At 45.0% G+C, this 26,442-nt stretch overlaps 1 protein-coding gene and 1 long non-coding RNA gene across 2 annotated transcripts; both read right to left on the bottom strand.

Annotated features, from left to right (window-relative positions):
- Positions 1-15,851: 15,851 nt before the first annotated feature.
- LOC309362422 lies at positions 15,852-17,755 on the bottom strand. The gene is made up of 3 exons (XR_014164955.1): positions 17,713-17,755; positions 16,641-16,772; positions 15,852-15,874 (listed from the first exon to the last, which is right to left on the bottom strand). It is a non-coding gene; the product is annotated as an uncharacterized lncRNA (long non-coding RNA).
- Positions 17,756-21,639: 3,884 nt separating this feature from the next.
- LOC309362419 (uncharacterized protein) lies at positions 21,640-25,514 on the bottom strand. Its single transcript, XM_081931765.1, has 2 exons — positions 22,336-25,514; positions 21,640-22,288 (listed from the first exon to the last, which is right to left on the bottom strand). Exon 1 carries the CDS (start codon positions 25,283-25,285, stop codon positions 23,498-23,500), a length of 1,788 nt encoding a protein of 595 aa, XP_081787891.1. The 5' UTR covers positions 25,286-25,514; the 3' UTR covers positions 21,640-22,288; positions 22,336-23,497.
- Positions 25,515-26,442: the final 928 nt, after the last annotated feature.

The following is a 26,442-nucleotide window of genomic DNA, read 5'->3' as shown; positions in this document are numbered from 1 at the left end:
CAAGGGTACCTGTCTTCTGTTGATCTATTGGATTACAAATAAAAGTAAGAAACCCAGGTACTGGAGCTGCCTGAGTAACTGAGCAGTCAGCCTGCAGGCTTTGGATACTTTGAATCTGAACTTTGGAACATACTGAGTTTGAATTTGTTACTTTGAAACACTTGTGGTCTAAGCACTTTTGGAAACAATGTTTGGCTTTAAGTTTTAACTCTGCTAAAATTTATCTTTGTGAAGATCTTTGGAGATCAATTCAGACTTACTAATTTTAATTGGATTGGACTTCCTCCCCAAAGACATTCTAAGCTCCACCTAGAGGATTTTTGGATTTACAGCAGTGACTTTGTTTTACTTTCTCTTTCCCGGCCTCCTGTTTGAGTGTTACCATCTGGGCTCTTACTTTCTCATGGGAACAATTCAGTCTGACCTTGGTTTTTAGATAACTTTGGAATGAGTGGAACAAGAAAAAGGGGAAGAACCAGACAAACAACGTTAACTTTACCGACAGTCTCACAGCGTAGATCATCTGTGCCTGCTTTGCCTACTACTTTGCCTCCTGAGGCAGAAGCGGCTTCCCTGCTACAATCAGGGGAGGGAGAAACTGAGGAATTACAACTGGAAGATATGGCCTCAGGAGCAAGTGGCACTATTTTGGAGAAAATTTTTGAAAAATTGGAGGCTCTGGACAGAAAGGCTGACCAGCAATCAGCTAAAATTGACTTAAACACAGAAAGTTTAAATAGACTAACTGGACAAGTTGCACAGAATGTTCAATCTATTGGAGAATTGAAGGAGGCTGTAGGTGAAAATCGGAAACTGGCGGAAGACACTAGCCAAAGATTGGGACAGCTTGAAAAAGAAGTAAGACCACTCAGCAAACAAGTAGGAGAACACCAGATCTACTTTTCCATGACAGAACTTCGGAACAGGGAGGCCAATTTAAGGATACGCTCAATTCCAGAAGTGGAAGAAGGTAACTTAACTGAGTTCCTTACCAAAGAATTTTCCAAGTTTTGGAACTTAGAAGAAAAAGACTTTAAAATACTATCTGCTTTTAGGCTTGGAAGACTTATAAAGAAGGAGAAGCCCAGAGACTGTTTGATAATATTGAGATCAAAGGAGGAAAGGGACAAGATTCTAGGCCTGCACTACGGAAAGTCACTGGATATTTTGGACAAAAGAATTGAAATTTATAAGGATATTCCTAAACAGCTGTTGGATCTTCGAGCAGACTACTCGGAATTAGTAAAATTGCTAAGGAGCAACTCAATCATCTTCAGGTGGGAGTTTCCCCAAGGTCTATCGTTTACTTTCAGAGGGAGGAAGACCAAAATTAGAACGCCGGAGGATAGAGACAAGTTTTTGGTGGCACACGGAGAAGATCTTCATAAGGGACTTGGATTACCCCCAGGGCCTGAACCTCCGGGGGTTCCTGCACCCTCGGACCCCCAAAAATCTGAGAATAAGGTACCCCCACAGCAAGAATAACCAGATATATTCAGGATGTCTCTGCAACTTTTGAGCTGGAACATAAATGGCTGTAACATTCCAGGAAAAAGGAGAAAAATCTTTCACATTTTAAAAAAGGAACATTTGGACATTATTTGCTTACAGGAAACACATGTGACCAGGCTCCACAGAAAAGTGTTAATAAATAAAAGACTTGGTCAGGAATTTATATCTTCGGATACAGTTAAAAAGAGAGGTGTGGTAATTTATGCAAAAGAGAGCCTTTCACCTAAATTTCTGTTTAAAGATGAGCATGGAAGAATTTTGGCGATAGAAATACAACATCAAGGGGAAAAAATACTGATATTAGGAATTTATGCTCCAAATGAAGGAAAATCGGAATTCTATAAGAAGTTGCATGAGACTATGCTGGACTATCTGGACTACAACAACATCATTATGATGGGAGATATGAATGGAGTTGTATCAACTAACATGGATAAGTCACAGAGCCAAAAAATTTCTAAAGATGGGAGACTACCAAAGACCTTCTTTGAAATGACAGACAATATGGACTGGATTGACATTTGGAGAGTGAGAAACCCCTTGGGAAGGGAAGGAACATTTTTCTCTGAAGCCCAACTGACTTGGACAAGAATCGACCAGATATGGATAACTAGAGGTCTGGCACCTAAGATCAGAAAGGTGGAAATCTGCCCAAAGACATGCTCCGACCATAACGCACTGAGAATGGACATGACATTGATTCCAACCGGTTCCTTCAGATGGAAGATGAATGATGGCCTGTTTAGAGATCAGGAGATTACTAAGAAGGCCCAAAAAGCCCTAAAGGATTATTTTGAGATCAATATGAACACCACAGTGGAAAAAAGAACTATCTGGGACGCAAGTAAGGCCGTGATGAGGGGGTTCCTGATACAACAGAACACAGTAAAGAAAAGGAAACAAAACGAAAGGAAAGATAAAATTTTGGAAAAAATCAAGGAGTTGGAGAAGAAGTTAAGACTTAATCCGAAGTCCCAGCCGATTCTGAGAGAAATCAAACTTTACCAAGCACAATACTGTAAACTGATAAATCAGGAAATAGAATGGAAAATCAAACTAATGAAACAAAAAACTTTTGAGTCGGCTAATAAATGTGGAAAACTGCTAGCTTGGCAGTTGAAGAGGAGACAAAAGTTAAACACAGTGACAAACTTAGAGATTGAAGGAAGATGTATCCAGAACCCCGGAGAGATTAGAAAGTGTTTCCAGAGATATTTCAAAAAATTATATACTCAAGGGCCACAAGATGAAGCAGCGATTAAACAATTTTTAAAGACAAATGGACTGGCAAAGTTGTCAGAAGAAAATAGATCAATTCTGAATGGCAAAATAACACGACAAGAGATTGAGCAGGCCATCCAAAACATGAAACAGGGCAAATCACCAGGACCAGATGGGCTGACCTCCAAGTACTATAAGACATTGAAAGACTATTTGATACAACCACTGATGGAGGTCAGCAATGAAATTTTAGAGGGGAAGAAGGCGCCAGAATCGTGGAAAGAAGCTTTCATCACATTGATACCAAAATCGGAAACTGAAAAGACACAGCTTAAGAACTACCGTCCCATCTCCCTTTTAAATGTGGATTACAAAATATTTGCAGACGTTTTGGCAAGTAGATTCAAGAGGGTTTTAAACAAAGTAATCCATAAAGACCAGGCAGGCTTTCTCCCAGGTAGACATATGTCTGCCAATACAAGGAACATTATAGATATATTGGAGCTTTTACAAACAGACATAAATACTAAAGCTGTTTTAATTTTTATAGACGCGGAGAAGGCCTTTGATAACATATCCTGGAAGTTTATGAAAGGGAATTTAAAAGAAATGGGAGTGGGCCGGGGGTTTGAGAATGGGATTGATGCAATATATTCAGAACAAAAGGCTAAACTGATAGTTAACAATGTGGTTACAGAAGAGTTTAAAATTGAAAAAGGAACACGACAAGGCTGCCCGATTTCCCCGTTATTATTTATCTCGGTCCTGGAGGTGCTCTTGAACATGATTAGAGGGGACAGGTTGGTGGAAGGGATACAGGTCGGAGCGAAACAATACAAACTTAAAGCGTTTGCAGATGACTTAGTTCTGACATTACAGGAGCCAGAATCTAGTACGAAAAGAGTACTACAACTAATCCAAGATTTTGGTCGGGTGGCGGGATTTAAACTAAATAAGCAAAAAACCAAGGTGTTGGGAAAAAACTTGACAGATATTGAGTCGGAACGGTTTCAGAGAGAGACAGAGTTAACTGTGGTTAAGAAAGTTAAATACCTAGGGGTAAACATAACAGCAAAGAATTTGAGTCTGTTTAAAGATAATTATGAAAAATGTTGGTCTGAAATTAAGAGAGACTTGGATAGCTGGTCAAAATTGAAACTTTCATTGTTAGGTCGAATAGCTGCTATTAAGATGAATGTATTGCCAAAAATGTTATTTTTGTTTCAGACATTGCAGATTGTAGATAAAACGGAGTGCTTCCGGAAGTGGCAGAAAGATATCTCCAAATTTGTCTGGCAGGGCAAAAAGCCCAGAATTAAGTTTAAGATATTAACGGACGCAAAAGAAAGAGGGGGCTTTGCCCTGCCAGACTTAAAGTTGTACTATGAAGCCGCAGCTTTCTGCTGGCTAAAAGACTGGCTACTTCTGGAGGACACGGATGTGCTGGATTTGGAAGGTTTTAACAATGCATTTGGATGGCATGCATATTTATGGTACGACAAGGTTAAGATCAACAAGGTCTTTAAGAACCATATTGTCAGAAAAGCAATATTTAATGTCTGGACAAGATACAAAGACTTATTAGAAAACAAAACACCGAGGTGGCTGTCACCTTTGGAGGCTAAGGCCCGAAAAAGACCCAATATGGAGGCCAATTGGCCAAAATATTGGGAAATACTAGAAAGGGATGGAGACAATTGGAAACTGCAGAGTTTAGAGAAAATGAAAGATAAAGTGCGAGACTGGTTACATTATGCTCAGATTAAGGAAGTGTTTAAGATTGATAAAAAGTTAGGATTCCAGGTGGAGAAATCGAAACTGGAGACAGAACTGCTAGAACCTAAGACCAAGGTACTTTCAAAAATGTATAACTTGCTGCTGAAATGGAACACACAAGACGAATTGGTTAAATCGGCTATGATAAAGTGGGCCCAGGATATTGGGCACAACATTATGTTTGAGGACTGGGAAAGGTTATGGACCACCGGGCTGAACTTCACAGCATGTAATGCTCTGAAGGAAAATGTAATGAAAATGATATATAGATGGTACATGACCCCAGTGAAATTGGCTAAAATATACCATTCGTCTGATAACAAATGTTGGAAATGTAAGGAAAATGAAGGAACATTCTTTCACCTCTGGTGGACCTGCCCTAAAGTGAAGGCCTTTTGGGAAATGATATACAATGAGTTAAAAAAGGTATTTAAGTATACCTTCACCAAGAAACCAGAGGCCTTCCTTCTGGGCATGGTCGGCCAGAACGTGTTAAAGAAGGACAGAACATTTTTTATGTACGCTACAACGGCGGCAAGGATACTTATTGCTAAGAGCTGGAAAACCCAAGATCTACCCACTCTGGAAGAATGGCAGATGCAGCTGATGGACTATATGCAACTGGCTGAGATGACTGGCAGAATCCGCGACCTGGGAGAGGAGAGGGTTGAAGAAGACTGGAAGAAATTTAAGATTTATTTACAAAAGTACTGTAATTTGGTTGAATCCTAACAAGGAAGCCAGAGTAGAAATAACTGTCTACCATTAAATTATAATTTTTTATTTGAGTTTAACCTAAATATTGCACTTAAGAGCATAAACAAGATGATAATTTGCTTGGAAAAATTCGTTTTTAATGATGAAAGTGGAAGCGGGAGACGTGAGGGAGTCCGCAATAGAATGAAAGGATGTTATGAAACCTATTCTGTTTGTTAAATATGTATCTGTAAAAAATCTTAATAAAAATTTTTATAAAAAAAAAAAAAAAGAATTTATCTCATCAGATAAAGTTAAAAAAAGAGGAGTGGTTCTTTATGCAAAGGAGAGCCTATCACTGAAATTCATATCTAAAGATGACCAAGGAAGATTTGTTGCAATTGAAATTCAATTACAGGGAGAGAAATTTCTGATTGTAGGTATTTATGCACCAAATGAAGGAAAATCGGAGTTCTTTAAGAAGCTACACGAGACTCTGATGGATTACACGGATTATAATATGATCTTGATGGGAGATATGAATGGAGTGGTGTCTACAAATATGGACAAGGCACAGAGACAGGTAGTCACCAAAGATGGTATACTACCAAAAACCTTTTTTGACATGACTGAAAATATGGACTTAGTTGACATTTGGAGAATGAAGAACCCCCTGGGAAGAGAGGGAACTTTTTTTTCTGAGGCTAAAATGACATGGACAAGAATTGACCAAATCTGGGTAACCAGGGGATTGGCTCCGAAGATCAGCAAAGTGGAGATTTCCCCCAAAACTTGCTCTGACCATAATGCTGTGAAGATGGAAATGAAATTGATGCCAATTGGTTCCTTTAGATGGAGGATGAATGATACTTTGTTCAGGAATGAAGAGGTGACCAAGAAGGCCCAAAAAACTCTAAGACACTATTTCGAGATAAACATGAATACTACAGTGGAAAAAATAGTAATTTGGGACGCAAGCAAAGCGGTTATGAGAGGATTCTTAATACAACAGAATGCAATTAAGAAGAGAACTCAGAATGAAAAAAAGGATAAAATCCTGGGGAAAATAAAAGAAGGAGAGCAGAAACTGAGAGCAAAACCAAAGTCACAGGAGATCCTGAAAGAGGTAAAGTTATACCAAGTACAATATACAAAGCTGATGAATCAGGAAATAGAATGGAATATTAAACAGATGAGGCAAAAGACATTTGAATCGGCAAATAAGTGTGGAAAATTGTTGGCCTGGCAAATGAAAAAAAGACCAAAACTCAATACTATTACGAATTTGGAAGTGGAAGGAAAGAATATACAGAACCCAGTGGAGATTAGGAAGTGTTTTCAGAGGTATTTCAAACAACTTTATACACAGGAGAAGCAGAAAGAAATGGACATTGATCGATTTTTGAAAATAAATGGACTACACAAAATCTCTCAGGAAAAACAGCTAATGTTGAATTACAAAATAATGGATCAGGAGGTGGAAGGGGCCATCCAGAACATGCAATTAGGTAAATCTCCAGGACCAGATGGTTTGACTTTAAGATATTACAGATCTTTGAAAGAATGGTTAATACAACTGTCAGGGAACTGACATCTAAAGCGCCGCAGGTGCAAAGGCTCCCTGAGGTTGAGAGAGCAGTAGCAGCGGAAGAGGGAACCAGTAGAGGGCGAGCAAGAACTCCAAGGGAAAGTGAGTCGGAGGGATGGCTCAGAGACGCTTCAAGCGAAACCAGTGGGGAGGTCTCAGGACCTCCTATAGGGACACCCACACCTCGACGGAAACTGTCACGCCGAGAGGCCAGATGACGTGTTTCCGTTAAGGAGCTTTTATGTTGGAAACGTTTCCGAAAGCAGCCACTTTCGGATTCTACTAGTGATTGACGCAGCCATGCTGGAGGGGCTCCGTCACAGGCAGAGGTTTGAAAACCTGATCAAACTCTGAGGGACTTGCATTTTACGCACAAGCAGCTCATCGTCCCATCACAGCAATCCGAAAGTCACCGAAAGCCAGCTTGTGCAGAGAGAAGCATCATGAGCAACCCAGCCGGAACCGGGGGTGCAGGAGCAGCTGGAGGGGGTCCAAGCCTGGAAGAAAGGTACAGAGCGTTGGAGATCCAGTTGGCGCTGCAAACGGCGAGGCTTGAGGAGAGGAGGGCTCAGGATGCAGAAAAGGGAAAGGAGAAAACCACCCCGCTCGCCAGAAAGGTACCAGGATTGGTGCAGAAATTCGGGGGGGATCCCAGGAACTATCATGCCTTTAGAACAGAGATGCAATACGCTCTAAACTTGCAGTTTGATGACTTCCCCGACGAGGAATCGCGAGTGGCGTATGTGATTGGCCATCTCGAATCCGGGGCGAAAGATTGGGTTAGACCCCTGATGGCAGCGAATAATGAGATCTTAAAGGACACGAGGAAGTTTTTTCGTGCCATGGACCTGATGTTTTCCAGCGATATTGAGCAGGGGGTGGTGCGAAGGCAGTTAATGGCTTGCCAGCAAGGAAGCAGATCTGTCCGTGAGTACTGGACTGAATTTACTATGCTGATTCATAAATTGGGGTGGGACCTATCGGCGGAGCCCATCCAAATGCTTTTCGAAGAGGGGCTTTCTTCAACCGTCAAAGATGAGCTCTCCCGGGGGCCCAGGGCGGAGTCTATGGACCAATTAACCAAATCTGCGCTGGCCATAGGAGCGCGCCAGGAGGCGAGGGCTTTGGAAAGGCGGGAAGGGAAAGGAGACCGTTGGAGGGAGTTCCGCATTCCAGACATTCCAGAGCCATCTTGCCCGCCGGCAGAGCCGATGGAAGTTGGAACAGCGCGGGCGCGCGCAGTTTCAAATCCCAGTGAAGGGCGGAAGAAGGAGGGAAAGAGCGCCAAGAGATGTTATCTCTGCCAACAGCCAGGGCACTTTGCCAGAGTCTGCCCACAAAGAAAGGAATGGCAAGGGATGGCAGGAGCTGTTGGGGGAAAGGAAGAGGAAAGCAAGGAGCAAGTAAAAGCCAACGCCTGGCTGCCACCGTCGGGGCACAGCAGCCAGGCCAAAGAGCAATGAAAGTGCCCATGCCAGAACCTCCCAGACCTGCTTTAGTGATAGAGGTGTTACTAGAACTGCCAAACGGACACCCACTAAAGGTCAAGGCGCTTTTGGATTCAGGCAGCTCCTGTAATTTCATGAGTAAGGAGTTTGCAGCTGAGCACCAGATACAGACCATCCCTTTAAGTAACCCCTTGCAGGTGACTACGATTGACGGCAGAGAGCTGTTGGGGGGAGAAGTTAGCCAACAGACTGTCCCGATGATAATGAGAGTGGCAAGGCACACCGAACAGATAGCGTTTAATGTGGCCATCCTGGGAGGAGCGCCCATCATTTTGGGGATGAGCTGGCTGGCGCTACACGATCCGCTAGTGGGCTGGCATCAGAGGGTGGTCTCCTTTGGGTCAGCGCATTGCCTAGAACACTGCAAGGAGGGGAAGGTCTCGGGAGGAGACAGAGTCACCCTAGCGGGGATGGAAGTGATGGGCAAAGGGAAGGTGCCCCCGCAATACGCAGATCTGAGCAACGTATTCAGCGAAAGGGAAGCAGACAAACTGCCACCGCATAGACCCTTTGACTGTCAAATCAACCTACTCCCAGGGGCCCAACTCCCAGTAGGCAAGCTGTACGCCATGTCAGACAGGGAGATGCAGGAGCTGAGGGAGTTCATTGACAAAAACTTGAAGCGAGGTTTCATCAGAGAGTCCCGAGCGGTGGGGGGCAGCCCAGTGTTCTTTGTGGACAAAAAGAACACAGACAAACCGAGACTGGTGTGTGATTTCAGGGCCCTCAATGCAGTGTCGGAGCCCCTGGCTTTCCCTATGCCCCGAATTGACGACATTTTGACCAGAGTAAGGAAGGGAAAGATTTTTACAAAACTGGACCTGCGGGGGGCGTACAATCTGATACGCATAAGGAAGGGAGATGAATGGAAGACCACCATGTTTACCCCTTTGGGAGCCTTTGAATACCTCGTTATGCCCTTCGGTCTACAAGGGGGCTCCGCCTGTTTTCAAGCTTTTATAAACCACGTTCTGGGACCTTTGCTCTACAAGAACGGTGTGGCCTTTTTAGACGACGTGTTGGTGTATTCGGAAGATGAGGAACAGCATGTGAGGGACGTTCGAGAAGTGTTGGGCAGGCTGCAAGCCAACCAGCTGTGGGTGAAACTGGAGAAGTGCCAGTTTCATACCAAGGAGGTGGAATTCCTGGGGTACCGCTTGTCAGACAAGGGATTGGCCATGGATCCAGGCAAGGTTCAAGCGGTACTGGAATGGAAGACACCGAAGACCAAGAAGGACGTGCAAAGATTCTTGGGGTTTGGGAACTTTTATCGGAAGTTCATCAAGAACTTTGCCCACTTGACGGCGCCCATCACCGACTGCCTCAGCAGCAAGAAGAAATTTGTTTGGACGGTGGAGGCGGATCGAGCCTTTGAAGAACTGAAAAGGGCTTTCGCCTCGGAAGAACAACTTCTGCATGTGGATTTACAAAAACCCATGAGAGTGGAAACAGATGCATCCGACCGGGCTATAGGGGCGGTCCTTCTTCAACCGGGGAGGAGTGCGTCGGAGTGGAGACCGTGTGCATTCTTCTCGCGGAAACTGAATAAGTCCGAGAGGAATTACACGGTGTATGACAGGGAACTACTTGCCATTCACGAAGCATTCCGGAGGTGGAGACATTTATTAATTGGGGCACAACACAAGGTGCAAGTGTGCACCGACCACAAAAATTTAGAGTATTGGAGAACAGCTCGAGTGCTCAACCAACGACAAGTGAGATGGGCACAGGAATTCTCCAAATTTAACTTTGAGATTTGTTATGTGCCAGGCCCAGAAAACGTCAGGGCGGATGCGCTCTCACGCAAACCAGAATATTGGGAAGGGGAGGAGGTGATCGAAGAGAGACATGTCATCCCGGAGGACCGCTGGGTGTGTGGGGCGGCGCTGGTGGGGCAACGGGAACTGGTGGAGGAAACGGAAAATGATGAATATGCCCAGGATAAGCTCAGAGGTCTCAGGGGGGAGGGCGAGAGCCCCGGAGGTTTTGAGGAAAGAAATGGGGCATTGTATTACAAAGGGGCACTGTATATACCCGAAGGTGAATTGAGGGGGAGAGTACTCAAGCAGTTGCATGATAGCCCCACGGCGGGACATTTTGGGCAACACAAAACCATGTGGTTGGTTACCAGGGAATTTTGGTGGCCTAAGGTGAGGGAAGATGTAAGGGAGTATGTAAGAGGGTGTGACCAATGTCAGCGAGCCAAAGGGGAAAGAAGGGCGCCGGCAGGGTTATTAGAACCTTTACCCACACCAGAACGGCCTTGGGAAGCGATATCAATAGATTTTATGACGGATCTGCCAAGGTCCAAGGGGAAAACAGCCATCATGGTAGTAGTAGACCTGTTAACTAAGATGTGCCATTTTGTAGCATGCTCACATGCAGTCACAGCGGAAGAAACGGCGAAGTTGTTTGTGGAACATATCTTTAGGTTGCACGGGGCTCCCTCGAGGGTGATCTCAGATCGAGGCAAACAATTTACTTCCAGGTTCTGGAGGAAGCTCATGAGCTTGCTACACGTGGAAGTTAATTTTTCAACTGCCCGGCACCCTGAAACCAACGGGCAGGCGGAAAGGGCAAATGGCATTCTTCAACAATATCTTAGGTGTTATGTCAATGACAGAGAGAACGATTGGGTCGAAAAGTTGGCGTTGGCAGAATTTGCCTACAATAATGCGGAGAATGTGTCCACAGGGATGAGTCCCTTTTTGGCTAATTACGGGTGTCACCCCAGGGCATTTCCAGGGGAAGGAGGGGAGAGATGGAGCGTTCCAGCGGCTGAACATTTTGTAGAAGAGATGGAAGCCATCCATCAGCAGCTCCAGCTCAACTTAGAAAGGGCCAAGGCACAATATAAGAAGCAGGCAGACAAGAACAGAAGGGAAGGTGAAACCATAAGGGTGGGGGATCAAGTGTGGTTGTCAACCCAAGGGTTGCCGTTCAAAGGGGGTTGTAAGAAACTGAGGCCCAGAAGATTGGGACCCTTTGAGGTGATTCAGCAGGTCAACCCGGTAGCTTTCAAACTCCGATTACCCAACCACATGAAATTGCACCCAGTGTTCCACAGGTCGTTACTGTCACCATACAGGGGGGGACGTGAAGGGGAGCACGTCAGGGGACCAGCCTTGGAAGAGAGGGAACGCCGCAACCATGTAGAGGAAATCCTCGATTCCAGGTGGAAGGGTAATCAGGTGGAGTATTTGGTGGCGTGGGAAGGGGAACCGGAGTCAGAAAACACCTGGGTAAGTGCAGAGGAAGTCAATGACGAGGTTTTAACAGAAACGTTCCACCAAAGGTTCCCGAGGAAACCTCAGCCTATAGCAAGGTTTAGGAGGGAGTATTTCGGCACCACCGATGAGGAAGAGGAAATGGAAGGGTTCGCGGAGTCGGAGTTGGAAGATGGAGTGGACTCTGATGACGAAGAGTACCTAGAGAGTAGGAACAGCAACAAGTGGAAGGAAGTGTTCGCGACGTCGGAAGATGAGGGAGGTTCTTTCAGGGGTTTTACCTCCTCACCGCCAGTAGGAGAGGAGACGGGAGGGGGTGAAGGGGGCCCTGGAGGGGAGGTGGATGTCAGGGAACTGACATCTAAAGCGCCGCAGGTGCAAAGGCTCCCTGAGGTTGAGAGAGCAGTAGCAGCGGAAGAGGGAACCAGTAGAGGGTGAGCAAGAACTCCAAGGGAAAGTGAGTCGGAGGGATGGCTCAGAGACGCTTCAAGCGAAACCAGTGGGGAGGTCTCAGGACCTCCTATAGGGACACCCACACCTCGACGGAAACTGTCACGCCGAGAGGCCAGACGACGTGTTTCCGTTAAGGAGCTTTTATGTTGGAAACGTTTCCGAAAGCAGCCACTTTCGGATTCTACTAGTGATTGACGCAGCCATGCTGGAGGGGCTCCGTCACAGGCAGAGGTTTGAAAACCTGATCAAACTCTGAGGGACTTGCATTTTACGCACAAGCAGCTCATCGTCCCATCACAACAACCATTGAAGGAAGTCTGCAATGAAATATTGGAAGGAGAAAGGCACCAGAGTCGTGGAAGGAAGCTTACATTACACTTATACCGAAAACAGAGACTGAAAAGACATAGCTTAAGAACTACCGCCCCATATCGTTGCTTAATGTGGACTACGAAATTTTTGCAGATATTTTGGCTAAAAGATTTAAAAAGGTGTTAGTAGAAGAAATTCATAAAGACCAAGAGGGCTTTCTCCTGGGCAGATATTTGTCTGACAACATGAGGAATATAAATAATATTCTAGAAAAACTACAAGTGAATATCAATACTAAGGCAGTCTTGATATTTGTGGATGCAGAGAAAGCCTTTGACAACATTTCTTGGAGTTTTATGAAGAAGAATCTACAGAGGATGGGGGTAGGTCAAGGTTTTGAGAATGGTATAGGTGCAATTTATTTAGAACAAAAGGCAAAATTAATTGTGAACAATGTAGTGACAGAAGAGTTTAAGATTGAGAAAGGGACACAACAAGGCTGCCCAATTTCTCCATTGCTCTTTATATCGGTCCTTGAGGTTTTGTTAAACATGATTAGGGAGCTAAACAGTACAAACTGAAAGCATTTGCTGATGACTTAGTATTGACTCTACAGGAGCCAGAATCTAATACTAAAAGGGTATTGGAGCTGATTCAAGAATTTGGACAGGTAGCAGGTTTTAAGTTGAACAAGATGAAAACTAAGGTTTTAGAGAAAAACTTAACTGTGAATGAGAGAGAGAAGTTTCAGGAGGAGACAGGACTAACATTGGTTAAGAAAGTGAAATATTTAGGGGTTAACATGACTGCTAAAAATGTCAATTTATTTAAGGATAATTATGAAAAATGTTGGACTGAACTGAAAAAGGATTTAGAAATATGGACAAATTTGAAGTTATCATTGTTAGGCTGAATTGCTGTGATAAAAATGAATGTGTTGCCAAGGATGTTGTTTTTGTTTCAAACATTGCAAATTTTGGATGAGATGGATTGTTTCAAGAAGTGGCAGAAAGATATTTCCAGATTTGTTTGGCAGGGCAAGAAGCCTCGAATAAAATTTAAGATATTAACTGATGCCAAAGAAAGAGGTGGATTTGCCCTGCCAGACCTTAAACTTTATTATGAATCAGCTGCTTTTTGCTGGCTGAGAGAATGGCTGCTTCTTGAAAACACTGACGTGTTGGATCTAGAAGGCTTCAACAATGCATTTGGCTGGCATGCATATTTGTGGTACAATAAGGTAAAAGCACATAAAGCGTTTAAAAATCATATTGTTAGAAAAGCATTGTTTAATGTTTGGATAAGATATAAGGATTTGTTAGAAAAGAAAACCCCAGGATGGTTGTCACCAATGGAAGCGAAGGCACAGAAAAAACTCAATATGGAGGCCAAATGGCCGAAATATTGGGAAATTCTGGAACAAGATGGAGACAGAATAAATTTGCAGAGCTTTGAAAAATTGAAAAACAAAGTGCGAGATTGGCTCCATTATTACCAAATAATGGAGGCATACAATTTGGACAAAAAAGTTGGTTTCCAGGTGGAAAAATCAAAATTGGAAACAGAATTGTTAGATCCAAAAATTAAGAATTTGTCAAGAATGTATAACTTGCTGTTGAAATGGAACACTCAGGATGAAATGGTGAAATCAGCTATGATTAAATGGGCACAAGATGTTGGACATAACATAATGATGGCTGACTGGGAACAGTTATGGACCACAGGTATGAAATTTACGGCATGTAATGCTCTAAGAGAAAATTTAATGAAAATGATTTATAGGTGGTACATGACACCAGTCAAGCTTGCAAAAATTTACCATTTGCCCGATAATAAATGTTGGAAATGTAATGAGACTGAAGGTACATTCCTTCACCTTTGGTGGACATGCCCAAGGATTAAGACATTCTGGGAGATGATTTATAACTAAATGAAAAAGGTATTCAAATATACCTTCCTGAAGAAACCAGAGGCCTTTCTCCTGGGCATGGTCGGTCAATTGGTGCCAAAGAAGGATAGAACTTTTTTTATGTATGCAACACCAGCAGCAAGAATACTCAGCGTGAAGTATTGGAAGACACAAGATTTACCCACCCGGGAAGAATAGCCGATGAAGTTGATGGACTATATGGAACTGGCAGAAATGACTGGCAGAATCCGAGACCAGGGAGAAGAGTCGGTGGAAGAAGACTGGAAAAAGTTTAAAGACTATTTACAGAAATACTGTAAAATTAATGAATGTTAGAAAAATGTTGGAATGAAGTTATATGGCTTTAGTAGAAATGTTATAAGGAATTGGTAAAAGCCTCAGCGCCTAGGGCTTGCCGATCGAAAGGTTGGCAGTTTGAATCCCCGCGGTGGGGTACGCTCCCGTTGCTCGGTCCCAGCGCCTGCCAACCTAGCAGTTCGAAAGCACCCTTGGGTGCAAGTAGATAAATAGGGACCGCTTACTGGCGGGAAGGTAAACGGCATTTCTGTGTGCTGCCCTGGCTTGCCAGATGCAGCTTTGTCACGCTGGCCACGTGACCCAGAAGTGTCTCCGGACAGCGCTGGCCCTCGGCCTCTTAAGTGAGATGGGCGCACAACCCTAGAGTCTGTCAAGACTGGCCCATACGGGCAGGGGTACCTTTACCTTTACGTTTAGATTAATAGAGTTTTAAAGGAAAAAATAAGGTTAGAATGTGTTAAGATAATTATAGGATAGAAAATAGAGGAAGATGGAAAGGAATTGCTGAAACAATTAACAGAAGTGGAATACAAAAAGGGAGGTGTGAGGAGGTCGTTGAAATAAGTGAATGAAAGATAGGATATTGAAATTGTTTGATGTGTTTTAAACTGTTTTTGTTTTGTTTTGTTAGTTTAATGTGTTAGTGTTATGTAGTGTTTTTGTATTGTTTTGTTTTGTATTGTATTGTTTATTTTTTTTCTTGTAGTGTTTAAATTGTTGGAAAAGTAATAAATATTTTAAAAGAACCCCAGAAAGTGGTGTTGGGGGATGAGTGTTCAGACCTCTGGGCTCTCACTTGTGGGGTTCCTGAGGGCTCCACCCTCTCCCCCATGCTTTTTAATATCTATATGAAGATGCTGGGAGAGATCATCAGGGGGTTTGGGTTGGGTGTTCCCCAGTATGTGGATGATACCAAGCTCTACCTCTCTTTTAAATTGGAACCAGTGAAGGTACTGTATGAGGGTCTGGAGGCAGTTGAAGGATGGATGGCAGCTAACAGATTGAGGTTGAATCTTGATAAGACAGAAATACTGTCCCGGGGGAAAGGGGGCAGGCAGGTGTGGGGGGACTCCCTAGACCTGATGAAGGTAACTGTGCCTCAAAAGGTCCAGGTGCACAACCTGGGGGTCATTCTGGACTCACAGCTGTCCATGGAGGCGCAGGTCAATTCTGTGTCCAGGGCAGTTGTCTGCCAGCTCCATCTGGTATGCTGGCTGAGACCCTCCATGCCTGGAGACTGTCTCCCCAGAGTGGTGCATGCTCTGGTGATCTCCTGCTTGGACTACTGCCATGTGCTACATGGGGCCATCTTTGAAGGTGACTCGTAAACTGCAACTAATCCAGAATGTGGCAGCTAGACAACAGAATGAGAGCACCCGCTGAGACAACATAACACCAATCCGAAAGGATCTTCACTGATTTCCAGTACATTTCTGAGCACGATTCACATTGTTGGTGCTGATCTTTAAATTGCCTCGGTTGCATTTTTCAGGCATAGATTCCTGTTACGCCTTCAGTCACAAATTTATTTGCTGAAGGAATTTTTTGCTGTCTCTGAGCTTTCTTTCCTACTCTGCTAATTGTATGTCAAACTTGCTCTAGAGATCATTATGGAGGAGCAAGATCATTGACCTAAAGCCCTACAGCCTCACTCTCTGTAGACCTGAAGGAGCGTCTCCACCCCCATCGCTCAGTCTGGACACTGAGGTCCTCCTTCGAGGGTCTTCTGCTGGTTCACCCCCCACACAACCCGTGAGAAGCGAAGTTACAGGGAAGCAGGCAGAGGGAAAGGAAATGGGCAACTATCTGACATTTAGAAGACAGCTGAAGGCAGCCCTGTATTGGGAGGTTTTGAATGTCTGATGTTTTACTGTCTTTTATATGTACTGTGAGATGCATAGAGTGGCTGGTGAAACCCAGCCAGTTAGGCAAGGTAGAAATACTACAATCATTCTTATTATATTGTTATTCTTTTGTAGTTATTTTGGATTTCGTACTGCAATATGAGCTCACGAAATGTCATGGCTGGAGAAAATCATAGGGCTGCCCTAAACTGTAATCCCACCCACAAATTCTCATTCACATGCAGTCTGTAAATTAGGGGAGGTCACACACCTCACCTGTGCTAATCCTGGCACTCTTTGGCCTGTGTAGGCACACCTTGTATGTAGAGCCTCCAGCCACAGGCACTGTCTACCATGAAAATGGGTCCTTTGACTGGGAAGAATCTCAGCTTGTCAGTCACTTTGACACTGCCTACAAAGAATAAGAGGAACAGAAATGCTTTTGAGGTGCAACTTCTATATCCATGCTGAGAGCCATTCCATGGACTCTGAACCCCTGTTTCTGATGACAGGTGTACATTATCCTCATCCTGAATGAAGCAGGCAGTGGAAAAGACAAAGATGGCAGGCTGAGAGAGAGGAAGAGGTTTCTGGCTGCTTCCTGGGTGGGATTGTGGAAACAGAGAACGGCTTCTGAGAAGGCCTCGCCCCTCCCCCTCGGGATTTGAACCGCTGCGTCTGGACAGGGCAGGTGTTTATGGGGTGGGAAGAGGATGGAGCTTGCAGGAAGGAAGGGGTGGGGGAGTGGACCCCCACTTTCGACAGATCCCTCTCTGGTCGCCTTGAAGGGGTGGCCGATTCCTAGGTGGGAGGGAGAAGCCAAGGCGGCCCCTCCCGAGATTCCACGCGTCCGCCACGATGGAAACCTCCCCCTACAGATTGGTCTTCCTGTATATCTCTCCCCCCCCACGCCAATGCTGCCCTTCCCGCCCCAGGGATGCTCCCCCCCGACTTCCTCGACCCCCTCCCTCTCTCCCGGAGTCTCCCCTGCACCCAGAGGCCGCCTTGGCGGGGCTCACCCCTCGACCTGCGCGCCCCATCTCTCCATCCAGAGGACAACCCCCCCCCCACACACGAGCCACACGGGGGTCTCTATCCAGGCGTCCCTCGCCGCCGTTAACCCTTTCATGGTCCGCCTTTATCCGTGCGGAGCCTACAGGGCCCCAGGGATGCCTGCGCGGGGGAAACGGGGCAAGGCGTGGGTGTCCCATGTCCGCCCCCGCCAGGGCGCCCAAGGGGCCAGGGAAAGCCCCCTTCAGGCCCTGCCCGTGGGGCCCAGGAAAGGCGCTTTGGGGAGCTGGAGGGAGTCTCTGGATCCTTCTCTCCCCTTCCCCCGCGACCCCTTTACCTCTTTGTCCTCGCTCGCGAGTCTCATTTCCTTTACTGCAACATCCTCCCCTTTCCGAAAGCGCGCGACCCTAGAGCTCCGGCGCAGAGCAGCAATCCGGCGCAGAAGCTCCACTTCCGCGAGAAGCAGGCAGATTGGGAGGGGGGCTCATCCCCCCTTATTCCCGGAACAGAAGGCAGATGGCGAGGATGAGGAGCAACATATTGGGGACGGGATTTGGGGTTGTGGGGGCGGGGTGGGAGAAGGATGTCCCGGGAGGGGAGGGAAAGAATTGAGCGGGGGCGGGGAGGAAGGTTTTTCCTCTCCCCTCTTCCTCCTGTAGATCAGGAGAGCGGGGGAGGGGCTGATCCTGGCAATCCAATTACAAAGTGGGGTTCCCCCCCCAATGTTTACATTGCTAAATCCTTCCCTCGCCCACCCCACGCCACGAGCCGTGTGTCCGTGCTTTAGGTATTGGTGCTCTTCAGACCAGGATGGGGGGGCAGTTATACGACTCCCCAAAACCCCAAGTCCCCACCACAGCCTCGGACTAAGGCCAGGACAAGGACCGTGGACACAGGCACCTTCCATGCACAACAGCAAAGAGGCTCAGAAAAGCAGCCTATGCAATTGTAGCAAGAAGCGGATACCATGAATCGGACTGTTTCCTCCGACTCTCCAATACTGTATAGAAAACTGTAGAAACGTCAAATAATCGCCAAGTCAACGGTTTGACGGATTTCCTGGGTTCCAACGCCTAATGACTCCTCTGTGATTGGGGGATCAATTCATAGGCCATAATCCCTTAGGAGGCAGGAGGCGATCAAGGGCCCCAGGCAGAAATCCATCAGGATGGTGGATTGAATCCTGATGCATTTAAAGTGTTTAAAGCAAAGCAGCTAGTAAGCCTGATCTTTATTGATCTATTGCAACAGGGTCCTCACTCACCACACGCAGGAGGGAGGGGGAACCCAGAACAATGGCACACAAGGCCTTCTATAGACATTTTAAATGCCCTGCCCTGGAGCTCAAGACCATCCCTCCACACATCATACACCAGTGTTTTTCAACCACTGTTCCGTGGCACACTAGTGTGCCGCGAGATGTTGCCTGGTGTGCCGTGGGAAAAATGGAAAAATTCAAAAGATTTAAAAATAAAGTATTTTATAATTTTTCATATTTCTGTTTACTTACTATTTCATAATAAAGTAATTATAAAATACTTTCTTTGTGTTTATTTGATTCCTATTCAAGAGAATTACTTTATATATAGTCAATATAGGCACAGAGTTAAATATTGTAACATTTTCTAATGGTGGTGTGCCTCGTGATTTTTTTCATGAAACAAGTGTGCCTTTGCCCAAAAAAGGTTGAAAAACACTGTCATACACACATCACAGAAGGGGTGTAACCCCAGGACCCACCCCCATACATCATATCTACATCACAGAAAGGGCGGTTTACAACAGAAATCTGAGTGGTTTGTTTACCTCCTGCCTGCCAGGTTACCTGTTTAATGGTCACTTGATTGGATTGCCTGGGGAGCCTGGCCAGTCTTTTGCGATGATAAATACTTACCGTAGTTCCTGTGCCAGGTCACAGGCTCACACCTTATTCATATCTTAAATGTGCCCTTAAGAAAGGATTTGTGAAGGAAAAGACAATGGGCAGGCTCCTCCCATCTCTTCCTCTCTTTTAAACTGGAACCAGTGAAGGCAGTGAATTCCCTGTGTGTCTTTCTGGAGGTGGTTGGAGGATGGATGGCAGCTAAGAGATTGAGGTTGAATCCGGACGTGGGAGGCAGGTGTGGGGGAGGCAGGTGTGGGGGACTCCCGGTTACTGATGGCGTAACAGTGCCCCTAAAGGACCAGGTCATCACCTTTGAGTATTGGGGTCAGTGCCCCTATTCCTCCAGCAGGAGCGATTGTGGGGCTTCCTCGCCCGCTTCCATTCAGCTCCGCCATTCCCAAAGGGCAATTCTTCTTCAGCCATGGTGGGAGCAGACGGGCTGGAAGCTGAAGCGGCTTCCCTTGGAGTAGGCTTTGTTTCCCTTTCTGCTGACCTCAGTCTCTTGGATTGTGGCCAGCTTTCCTCTTCCATTTCCCTGAATGCTGAGCAGTGTTGGATGTGTGGGGAAGTGAAATTCACCCCAGAACTTTTCCGCAGGGTTCCCTCCGCAGCACAGAAGGATGGGGGGGGGGAGGGAGGAACATGTACTAATAAACGAACACTCCTGTGAATGGAGAGAAGCAGAAAGTGGAGTCCCCTATAGATCAGTATTGGGACCTGTGGCTTTTCAACTTGTTCATAAATGATCTAGAGTTAGGAGTGAGCAGAGAGGGGGCAAAGTTTGCTGGTGGCAGTAAATTGTCCAGGATTGTTCAAACAAAGAGAGATGCAAGGAGCCCCTCAAAGACCTCTCCAAACGGGGTGATTGGGCTGAAAATACAGTTCATTGTCAACAAGATTAAAGTGATGCATGATGGGGGGCAGGGAAACACCCTCTTAATATCATGTGCAGGATCATGGGGTCTGAACCAGGTTTCTCTGTGTGCTCTAGGAGACCAGGGGAGAGGGGTGAGGGAACAGCTGCAGTCGCCTGCGGTTCCTGCGCAATGTTTGCCAACTTGCCAAAGGTTGCAGGCAGCTTTACCTGCAGCAATTGTATGTTGATTGCCCTCTTAGAAGACAAAGTCCAGCAACTGGAGGAACATGTAGCTACACTCCAAAGAATTAGAATTAGGGGAGCTGGTCGCAGCAGGAGGGGGGGGGGTGTCTCCCTGGATGCTTCAGTAGCCGGCCTCCTCTGGGTCTCCTGGTCCCCCTCCTCTCTTCCCTCTGGGTCTGAACTGCTCTCTGTCCCAGCCTCTTCCTGCTCAGCAAAGCCCGTTTCCTCCTCAGCTTGCAACACCTCCCCTCCCATTCTGCTCCCTTTTCTCCCTCTTTCTGCTCATTGCTATCCCACCACCAGTCCCCAGGATCTGAGCCTTCTTCCTTTGTGGGTCTGCCAGCTGGTGCCTCCCCCCCCCTCACCCCACCAGTCCATGACAGCAAAAGCAGCCATAGCAGTAAAATCAGTATGATACACTCTGGTAGGAAAACTCCCTAGCAGCATGATTGAATAATAACTTCTGGGAATTTGGAAAATTATTATCTTCTCCTAACCCCAGAATAAGCACGACTCTGGGGTTGCTCCATGGGGTTCATGAGTGAAGATGGGCCCCCCAGGAGACTTCCCTCATACCTGTAGCCCCTCCTTCCCCATCCTGCAAATAGGCTTGGGGGGAAATCTCTCATTCAATTTCAGGATTTCAAGCTTTTTTTCAGAATGCGCAGGGGGCAGGGAGATATTATGGTGAAGAAGCAGTGTTTGGAGATCATACGGTGGTGGGGGTGACAGAGCTTGGTGCAAAAACCATCTTGCATGCTTGAGCAGAGCAACTCCAGGGCACGAACCAAGTATCAGCAGGGTAGAGGCCACATGCAGAGCAATTCCCACGCTGAGGACAAAAATGCACACAGAGGCAGCAGGACTTCTTCAGTAATAGTTTACTGAGCTTTGAAAGCATACAGTTCTCACTGGGTCCCCAGTGAGGCACGAAATGTAGCTCCTGAGAGCAGATCCAGTTTCAGCAATAGAAAAATACACCACACAGGATACCTAAGTCAGGCACACAATCTGACAGAAGGGAGCAAGGGAGGAAAGAGGCTGGAAGGACACAGGGCAATGGATGTGTGTCTTTCGCTTCCTGTTGCCTGGGAGGAAAGTCAGCAACTCGGCATCTGCAGGGACTTCACGAAGCAAAGCTTTATGCTGGCTATTCCAGGCAAACATGCAGCACAAAAACACACGCTGTGATCTGTGCTATATTGCCGTATCAGTTGTTTTTATGGGGATTTTTCTGGCCCCCCCCCCAAAAAAATATTCATTTTATAACACAAATAAAGAACACAAACAGAAAAACAAACAATACAAACAAAGTCTTGTCATATCCTTATTTTCCTATACATTGTGAAGTGGGCTTCCCCAAGTCCCACCTATCTGATTTTCATTTTACTTCATCTTTAGCAATTTACATATATCATCATTTCTAACGATCTTTTTTTTTAATCACACTCAAAATAACTTCACATTTTATCACTTACAAATAATACTATTTTAAAATACATTATCTTCTACTTCTAAGCCTGCAGCATATATCCACTTCCAAAGCTATTCTAAGATTTAAATATTAACATATTTTTTTCAAATATTCCTTAAACTTATCCCTATCTTCTTCCATCATCTCTTCTCTCTGGTCTCAGAGTCTCCCGGTCAGTTCGGCAAGTTTCTTATAGTCCATCATCTTCATCTGCCCTTCTTCGATAGTTGGTAAATCTTGTTTCTTCCAATTCTTTTCTAGCAACATTCTCGCAGCTGTTGTGCCATACAGAAAAAAAGTAACATCTTTATTTGGTATTTAACCCCCCACTATACCAAGTAAAAATGCTTCTGGTTTTTTAACAAATGTGTTTTTCAATACTTTCATCGGTTCATTATAAATACTTTCCCAGAAGTCTTTTTCCTTGGGGCACGTCCACGTGTGGGAAACGGTTCCTTCTTTTTCTTTACATTTCCAGCATTTATTATCATGAGTACAATACATTTTTGCAAACTTCACTGGTGTTAAATACCATCTATACATCATTTTCAACAAGTTTTCTCTTAATACATTACAAGCTGTAAATTTGATTCCTTTGTTCCACAATTTCTCCCAGTCTACCATCATGATATTGTGCCCCACATCCCTGGCCCATTCAGTCATTACAGATTTCTCTTGTTCATCTTTCGTATGCCATTCCAGCAATAAATTATACATCTTAGATAGGTTTTTTGGTTTTGTATCTAATAATTCCATTTCCAGTTTGGATTTCTCTCTTTGAAAACCAATTTTCTTGTCCATTTTAAACACTTCATTTATCTGGATGTACTGGAACCTATCATCTAATTTATCTTTCAACGGATCATAAGATTTTAATCAAAATTGGTCCCCTACTTCCATCAGAATAGCATTATGCTTCAACCACGTATCTTTCATATTCAACCTTTTATGGGTCTTAGCTTCCAATGGTGAGCCAAATCACTTCTTTTTCAAGGGTTCTCGCAATGCGTCAGGGAATGGTCTGACGCTGAGTATGTAGGAATGCATTCTCAGGCAGATCAGCTTTCCTGGGAGCTAGAGGGGGGGGGAATCGACCCTCCTCTTTTCCAGTGGTCTCAGAAGCAGGGAGTGACACCGATACAGAGCAGATTAGACAGGAGTTACCTAGCTAAGAGATAAGGACAAGAGAAACAGACTCAGCTGGCCCTGAAGCAGGAATACGGATTTCTTCGGAGATCATTGCTGGGAAGAAGAGTGGACTCTGAGAGGAATATGTCCCACACTCCATACATCTAAATGGGTTCTCCCCTGTGAGAGTCCCTTGATGTTTCTTAAACATTCCATTATAATTAAATCACTTTCTGTAATCTTTCCATTTAAACCGCTTCTAATCATGTCTGTTGATGGTTTGTAGGGGTTCAGCTCTAAAAGTTCATCATGAGTCTGTTGATTTAGAACTTCCACTAGAAATGGACCTCTACCATTATTTAACTTCCTGACACTTATATGGTTTGTCTCTTGTGTGAGTTTGTTAATGTAAATCAAGGGTTCCACTCTGCCTGAAGCTTTACCACTCTCAATGCATTTAAAGGTTTTTTCCCCTCTGTGAGTCCATTGATGTCTTCTAAGGGTTTCATTGAAACCGAAGCTCCTCCGCACTCCATTCATTCATATGGTTTCTCCCCTGTGTGAGTTAGTTGATGTCTATTAAGGTGTCCACTCTGACTGAATTTCTTTCCGCACTCCATGCATTTAAATGGTTTTTCCCCTGTGTGAGTCTTTTGATGTCTTCTAAGGTTTCCATTATCATTAAAGCTCTTTCCACACTCCATACATCTAAATGGTTTCTCCCCTGTGTGAGTCCGTTGATGTTTTCTAAGGATTCCATTATCACAATAGCTCTTTCCGCACTCCATACATTCATATGGTTTCTCCCCTGTGTGACTCCGTTGATGTATTCTAAGGGTTCCATTATCACGAAAGCTCTTTCCGCACTCCATACATTTACATGGTTTCTCACCTGTGTGAGTCTGTTGATGTCTTCTAAGGGTTCCATTATCACAAAAGCTCTTTCCACACTCCGTAAATTCATATGGGTTCTCCCCTGTGTGAGTCTGTTGATGTCTTCTAAGGTTTGCATTGAAACTGAAGCTCTTTCCGCACTCCGTACATTCATATGGTTTCTCCCCTGTGTGAATCATTTGATGCTTTTTGAGGTGTCCACTCTGACGGAATTTCTTTCCGCACTCCATGCATTTAAATGGTTTTTCGCCTGTGTGAGTCTGTTGATGTCTTCTAAGGTTTCCATTATTACTAAAGCTATTTCCGCACTCCAGACATTTAAATGGTTTCTCCCCTGTGTGAGTCCGTTGATGTGTTCTAAGGGTTCCATTATCACAAAAGCTCTTTCCACACTCCGTACATTCATATGGTTTCTCTCCTGTGTGAGTCAGATGATGCATATTGAGGAGTCGACTCTGACTGAATTTCCTTCCCCACTCCATGCATATAAATGGTTTCTCCCCTGTGTGAGTCTGTTGATGGCTTCTAAGGTTTCCACTGAAACTGAAGCTCTTTCCGCACTCCATACATTCATATGGTTTCTCCCCTGTGTGAGTCAGTTGATGCCTATTAAGGTGTCCACTATGACTGAAGCTCTTTCCGCACTCCATACATTCATATGGTTTCTCCCCCGTGTGAGACCGTTGATGTCCTCTAAGGGTTCCATTATCACGAAAGCTCTTTCCGCACTCCATACATTTACATGGTTTCTCACCTGTGTGAGTCTGTTGATGTCTTCTAAGGGTTCCATTATCACAAAAGCTCTTTCCACACTCCGTACATTCATATGGTCTCTCCCCCGTGTGAGTCCGTTGATGTATTCTAAGGGTTCCATTATCACAAAAGCTCTTTCCACACTCCGTACATTTACATGGTTTCTCCCCTGTGTGAGTCCGTTGATGTCTTCTAAGGTTTGCATTGAAACTGAAGCTCTTTCCACACTCCATACATTTATATGGTTTCTCCCCTGTGTGAGTCCGTTGATGTGTATTGAGGTGTCCACTCTTACGGAAGCTCTTTCCACACTCCATACATTTATATGGTTTCTCCCCTGTGTGAATCCGTTGATGTGTTCTAAGGTTTCCATTATCACGAAAGCTCTTTCCACACTCCATACATTCATATGGTTTCTCCCCTGAGTGAGTCTGTTGATGTCTTCTAAGGTTTCCATTATCACAAAAGCTCTTTCCGCACTCCATACATTCATATGGTTTCTCCCCTGTGTGAGTCAGTTGATGCATATTTAGGCTTCCACTCTGATTGAATTGCCTTCCGCACTCCATGCATTTAAATGGTTTTTCCCCTGTGTGAGTCCGTTGATGTATATTGAGGTGTCCACTCTGACTGAAGTTCTTCCCACACTCCTTGCATTTGAATCCTTTCTTGCCCATGTTAGTCGGCTGATGTGTTCTATCAGTTAAAGTCTTTTCACACTCTATACCTTAAATGGTTTCGCCACTTTTGGGGTTTGTTTATGTGAGCTATGTGTGCTCATTCAAGGAAGCATGTTCCAGATTTCACACATTTTAATGTCTATATCTAGTGAAACCAAAGGTGCCCTTTCCCCTCGAAGTCTGTTTCCCTTCTCCATAACCCTCCTCAGCGTGGGAGGAAAGGAAATCCTGTTTGGGTTTCAAGGAAGAGAACAAAGGAAAAGAGAGCATATCAGATGCCATTAGACCACCTCATATTTCAACATGTCCTACATTTCCCCGTCTCCTACCCAGGTTCTGAATTTTGAGAAAATGAAAATGCAATGTCATCAAATGATAGTAATGCATCAGCAACCTTTCATAATCCTCAATCTTCATTAATAAAGCAGCATGATCTTGGAAAACAGACTTTTCAAATCAATTGTTTTCTCACAGGAAATGCAGCTTCTCTCTCTCCATGAAAAGGCCCTCTCTGTCTCTGGTTCATCGTTCCTTTGGACATTTCCCATCCTTGGCATCATAATCCTCCATCCACCCCCGTTTCCACCTCTCAATCTTCATGAATCACCTGCACAGTCCCATTGGCCTCAGGAAGTCCATGTGGACCATTATATAAGACCCAGGTCTACATCTTTTCCAGGGACTGTGGTCTGGGTCAGTCAGAAAACTAGTGACAAGGCTTGGTGCTTGGGGTCAGCTGAATGGGTGCTCAGGGAAGCTCCTGTTCTTGGAGACGGACCTCCGTCTACATGCCTCGCATTGCATGGAGAGAGCAGGAGAAGCAGAAGGAAAGCAGATGGCAAATGGGAATCCCAGGCGGAAGCACCCCCCCATTGTTCCTTATAATAATGATGTGCTGCCTGATCTCGAGCCCCTCTTCTGACACAGGACTACCCTGATCTGGCACTGACAAAGCTGGATATTCAAGGCAAAGGGATAACTCTACTTAGTGGAAACTTCATCCTTGAATATGTAGTACTGATTCATTAACAACCTGAAGTTGTGTTATTTCTTGAGATATGAATTTATTCCTGATCTGAGCGTTTTTTCCTATTCTGCTAACTATATGTGAGTCTAGGAGATCGTTATGAAGGAGCAAGATCTGAGACCTAGAG

The sequence above is a fragment of the Podarcis melisellensis genome, assembly GCF_964234715.1.
Source record: "Podarcis melisellensis genome assembly, contig: HAP1_SCAFFOLD_198, whole genome shotgun sequence".
In the NCBI taxonomy this organism is placed as follows: domain Eukaryota; kingdom Metazoa; phylum Chordata; class Lepidosauria; order Squamata; family Lacertidae; genus Podarcis; species Podarcis melisellensis.
This window is presented reverse-complemented; position numbering and strand designations above follow the sequence as displayed.